General features: G+C 32.3%; 1 protein-coding gene across 1 annotated transcript in view; it reads left to right on the forward strand.

Moving 5' to 3' along the window:
• Nucleotides 1–5,894, forward strand: part of LOC107714867 (E3 ubiquitin-protein ligase Midline-1-like) — a 16,893-nt gene that overhangs the window by 2,715 nt on the left and 8,284 nt on the right. Inside the window, exons 4-5 of the mRNA XM_016520860.1 lie at nt 1,736–1,861; nt 4,257–4,400. Of these exons, the coding sequence (XP_016376346.1) occupies nt 1,736–1,861; nt 4,257–4,400 (270 nt within the window). The remainder of the gene's footprint in view (nt 1–1,735; nt 1,862–4,256; nt 4,401–5,894) is intronic.

Genomic DNA, 5,894 nt, shown 5'->3' on the forward strand with positions numbered 1-5,894 from the left:
TTCAGAAGTTGTAGTGATTCTTTCTTTTCCAAGAAAGAATGTGAAACAAATTGGTTTCATTTTAATATAGTTTAAAATATAATTGAAATTGATTGTACACACTTTAAGCAATATCGTATCGCATACCGAATATCGCATTTTTAACAAGGTATCGCATATCGCTTTTTTTTTCAATATCGCACAGCCTACTAAAGAACATATTATTTCACTGTATTATGCCACTGTCTTCACAAAGAAGTGTCTAGAGTCATGAAGTATTAAGATAACCCATGCTATGAATGACTAAAATAGCCTATAGACAATAATGAGCAATAATAATTCACCACACTGCATATAGGATGATGCGATGACAAATTCAAGCGCACAGCTTCACCCAAATATTTATTAATTTGTTTAGTTATATCATTTATAATTTGAATAAGAGAACAACACCATTAAACTTTGGGTAATCAAAAAAATGGTTTTATTCATTACATCATATAGATCTGATTTTTTTTCTTCTTCAGGAAACGTCCAGACAGACATAGCAACACAGTAGTACGATAGAACAATAATCGATATGGCAAGACAAAAATTAAATAATTAAACCAAAGTTTGACCAATTAGAGTAACGTGAGGCTAAAACATGTAAATATGATACTTAGCCGACCCAGGACACATAACTTGCCATCAGACTCTCCATCACTCGTGGCATTTAGTGTTTCTAATACCTACTAGGGCTGTGCGATTAATCGAAATCGTCATAAAATCGCGATTTGAGCTTGCGCGATTTCTAAATCGCTTTATAGCACGATTTTCCGTGGCCCCGACCTCCCGCAGTATGCTATCCGAACCACTTAGAATGCACGCGCTGAATTAAAGTGACAGCGCATTATTCGCGGTAAAAATTAACATGGATTGACACGGAAATTTAGTAAGTACACCATAAATGCATATAATTAAAGTCTACTGTTTCACAGTCAACACATGGCTTTTTGGCTAGATTTAAAACAAGGAAAAGTGCACTTGTAGATAAACAAGGCAATAATAGATGGCACTCGATTGTATTACTTACTTGTATTAAGATTGTGTTACTGTACTGTGATAAAAGAGAATCACAATGCTGAAAAAGCATTTTCAGAAACAACGTTTGGATCTGAAATCAAAATAATGGATAAATGTTGTGTTTGTGGTAAACAGCCGCGGATCAGGAGCGGACTGCAAACGCGTCCTGTGCGAAAGCAAAATGAGTCCGTGCTGCTTCTGCACCGCATACACATACTGTATACGCACTGCAGACGGAGTACGTGTGAACTTGGCGCAACAAATCTAGTTCAACATCTGAGGCAACACCACAAAGAGCTCTATGACCAATGCAAGGCAAAAAAAATCCCTGGACACAGGATTTTTTTCCCCCCTGCCATATGTCTATTCTAGAGACATTTTGTTACACCTTTAACTTAGTGATTATTTTGCCTTATGTCTGTTCTAGAGACATGTTACAGCTTTTTGATAAAGCTCTAATTGTGGCTGGCAACTTTTTTCAAAAATGCTGGCGGGGAAAGAGTTAATATCCCAATGATTTTTGGCATAAAAGAAAAATCTATAATTTTGACCCATACAATGTATTTTTGGCTATTGCTACAAATATCCCCCAGCGACTTAAGACTGCTTTTGTGCTCCAGGGTCACATCTAGTGTAGTGGAAGCTGAGAAGTAAATGAGTTCGTGCATGTGATGATTGAAATCTTACAGAGTGTCGATGGCGACGGCATCCTCACAGGTCCTGATCCCAGAGATCAACCTGAACGACGCGTTTGACGCCTTCACGCTGGACTTCTCCAGAGAGAAGAAGATGCTGGAGGGTCTGGATTACCTGATGGGTCAGTTCACCGCTTCAGACGGCTTTTCAGCATGCATTAAAGCTTAAACAGAACTATTTCAGTCATGACTTTGTAATGTTGTTGAAAGAAGTCCATTCTGCTTTCTAATGCTGTGTTAATTTGATTAAAAACACAGTAAAAATTGTGAAATATTATTATAATTTTAAAAAGCTGTTTTCTATGTGAATATCTGTTAAGCTGTAATTTATTTCTGCGATTAAATCTGTATTTTCAGCATCATTCCTCCAGTCTTCAGTGTCACATGATCTTCAGAAATCATTGTAATATTCTGATTTTCTGCTCGAGAAACTGATACATTATTTTGCAAAAGTTTGGGGTCAGAAAAAAAGTTATACTTTTATTCAGTAATAATGCATTAAATTGATCAAAAGTGACACTAAAGACATTTATAATGTTACAAAAGATTTCTATTTCAAATAAATGCTGCTCTTCTGAACTTTCTGTTCATCTGTGAATCCTGAAAAATTAAATGTATCACAGTTTCCACAAAAATATTGTGCAGCACGACTGTTTTCAACATTGATAATAATCAGAAATGTTTCATTTAATCAGCATATTATACTGATTTCTGAAGATCATGTGACACTGAAGACTGGAGTAATGATGCTGAAAATACAGCTGCGCATCACAGAAATAAGCCTTTGGGAAAAGAGTTAAACAAACTTAAAAAAAAAAAAAAAAAACTTAATTATTTCAAACTGTTGATCAGTAAATATGTAATCGTTGTTTTTTTGTCCTACTGAAAATAAGACAAAATGTAATTAAAATGATAACTGCAAGAACTATATATATATATAACTAATAATATATACTAATATAATATATTTTACTAAAGAAAAACTATGCAAAACAACTAAATTATAAACAACTATTAAATAATAAATATTAAATATATTATTATATAAATATATTAGATTGTAAATATTAAATGCATTGCTGTTTACTCAACATAAAATAGATCTTGCAGAGCTAGAATCCTTTAGGTCTCGTTTTTGCTTAAAATGTTTCGTGCCTCAAAGGGCAAACATATGGCAAAAATGTGGATGGCGTTACTATTATTAGCATGAAGTGATTTTGTGCAGCAACAGTGAGCTGTTGGCAGAGAAATAAAGCAGACTGTGTGTTTGATGACTCCCTCGAGCCTCAGAAGGAAGGACCTCGCAGAGATGAAAAACATATTTACTTCAGTCCCTTCTGCTCCTGTGAGAAGCACTGAAATCTGACATCTACTGCATCTACTTCACACACCACGCTTCGTCAAGATTGGCCTCGATCTTGGATTTTAAAAACATCGTTACTGCGTTTTGTCTGATTTTTGGCACAGATGAACTCCATAAAGAGTAAAATTTTGGTTTTCACAATCATTACAGAGTTACGGCCTTTAAAGGCAACCGTGTTGGTGAAAGAAATGGACGTCTGGCTGTATCTTTAAATGCTTTGTCGTATTTGAAAGAACCGGTAATGCCTTATTCTGAGGGTTTCTGAGATGTTTGGTAACAGCGCCACTCGATGGCAAAAAAAACACACTCTGAGTTGCATTGAAAAATTCATGCATTGGCAGCAGTTGAAGTTCAGTCAGTGTGATGTGTTGATTTAAACCAATTCAATTTTGTGATGTCCATCAGCATTTTGCCCCATAAAAAAAAAAAAAAAATATATATATATATATATATTTCCTTTATTTTTGCTTCGAAGAATGTATGTGTATGTAATATGTATGTGTGTATGTATGTTTCTTTTCCCCCTTTTTTTTTGCTCAGGATTATGTATCTTAAATAAATAATAAATAATACAAATAATATATAAAATTAAATAATACTAAATAATATATATATATATATATATATATATATACAATTTTATTATTTCAAGAAAAAAAATTTATGGTTCTAGTTTTCGTTTCAGTTTTAGATTTAGTTATCTATAATAACACTGAATTTATTTATTTAATTTATTTATTTTTGCTCAGGATAATGTATTCGTAAAGGCAAGGGGTTGTGTTTTATTGTATTATTGCATTTATATAATAAAAGAAAAAAGCAGTTCGGGTTCTCAGTGTCGCCGCGTCGGCAAAAGTGGCAGAAACATTAACATAAACGATCATCTTCTACAGTATATTTTCTATTTTTGGCTTAAACGCGGTCACATCATTTCTTGCTCATGAGGAACAGCTATAGTAGCTAGTACTGACATCCAGTGTAATGCCACAGACATTTGTTTACATGGGACTGTGTGTCTGCACAACAGCTGCACATTAGCAATGCATTAGCACTGGCGTCTGCATGCGGAAAGTGTGTTTCTGGCCCTTTGCATGCAGTATATCTGCATACGTGTGACCTAACCTGACATAATGACTGAAATGTTTCCGTCACAGCTCCGAACGCTCCCACTATCCGTGAGGAGCTTTGCACAGCGTCTCACGACACCATCACAGTGCACTGGACATCCGAGGACGAGTTCAGCGTGGTTTCATATGAGCTCCAGTACACCATCTCCACCGGCCAGACGAACGTCGTCAGTAAGTGATCGAGCCCAAACTCACTCCAGATGACCGTATCTGTGCGTAATGCTGCAATAATCATCTAATAGCTAATATTATATAGTAATATGTAATATCATCTAATATTTGTATTAAATTTTATTTCAGCTTATTATATTGTTTTTTATTTAATTTAACTTTATTTCAATTCATTAATTAAATTTTTAGTCGTTTTAGTCGTTTTTTTCTTTATGTTTGGTGACTTTGACCTCATAATAATTATTATTTATGGATGGATGAATAAATATTTAGTTTTTATTTCAGTGTTAGTTCTAGAAATTTTTGAACTGAAATAACTGAAAACATTGTTATTTGGCAACATGTTTTTAAAGTTTAGGTTTTTCATAAGATATTTTTATATCAGCTAATTAATTAAATAAAGTTTTAATAATATTATTAGGTTTTTTTTCCTTTATGTTTAGCGACTTTGACCTAAAATTATTTAGGATTTTCTAGATGGATGAATTAATATTTAGCTTTTATTTATTTTTATTTCAGCTTTAGTTTGATTAATTTTAATTAATTTCAGTTCATGTTTTTTTTTTTAAGTTTAGGTTTTTCATCAAATATTTTTATTTTATTTGATATTTTATTATATAAGTTTTATGATTTTTATCGGATATTTTTATTTATTTATTATTTTTTACTTTATTTTATTTCAGCCTTATTTCAGCTTTATTTCAATTAATTAATTAAATTAATTTTTAATACTTTTAGTGTTTTTTTTTTTCTTTATGTTTAGTGACTTATTTCGACCTAAAATTATTTAGGATCTACTGGATGGATAAATGAATATTTAACCTTTATTTATTTTTATTTCATTTTTAGCTTGATTAATTTTAGTACTTAAACTTAAAACATATTTCAGTTCATGTTTTTTTAAGTTTAGATTTTTCATACTTTATTTTATGTTATTTTTAGCTTTATTTCAGCTTTATTTTAATCAATGAATTAAATTAATTTGAAATTATTTTAATATTTTTTTGTTTGTGTTCAGTGACTTTGACCTCATAGTAAAATTATTTTGGATTTCCTGGATTTAACTTTTATTTATTTTTTATTTCAGTTTTAGTTTGATTGACTTTAGTACTTCAACTTAAAGCATATTTCAGTTCTTGTTTTTTTTTTGTTTAGTTTTACATTGAAAATTTATTATTTTTATTATTTTATTTTTAATTTTAGCTTCATTTCCATCTCCACCGGCCAGACTCAGGGTTCCCACGCTTCTTGAAAGTACTTGAAAACAAACATAGGTCCTTGAAAGTGCTTGAATTAAATTTGAAATAAATTTTGTTTATGGCGCTATTTAAAAAATTGTCCTATATGTTCTGTCGAGCAAGCGGCACTAATGATTGGGGGTGGAGATGGGGGAGCGCGAAAAAAAAAAACGTGTGTGTTGACGCACAGCCTAGAGACCTGAGCGGGACAGTTTTCTTAAGCCCGCTCCCGCTGAATTTCTGACCATTACCGCCC

The sequence above is a fragment of the Sinocyclocheilus rhinocerous genome, unplaced genomic scaffold (assembly GCF_001515625.1).
Source record: "Sinocyclocheilus rhinocerous isolate Xijiao unplaced genomic scaffold, SAMN03320098_v1.1 scaffold2254, whole genome shotgun sequence".
NCBI classification, from domain to species: domain Eukaryota; kingdom Metazoa; phylum Chordata; class Actinopteri; order Cypriniformes; family Cyprinidae; genus Sinocyclocheilus; species Sinocyclocheilus rhinocerous.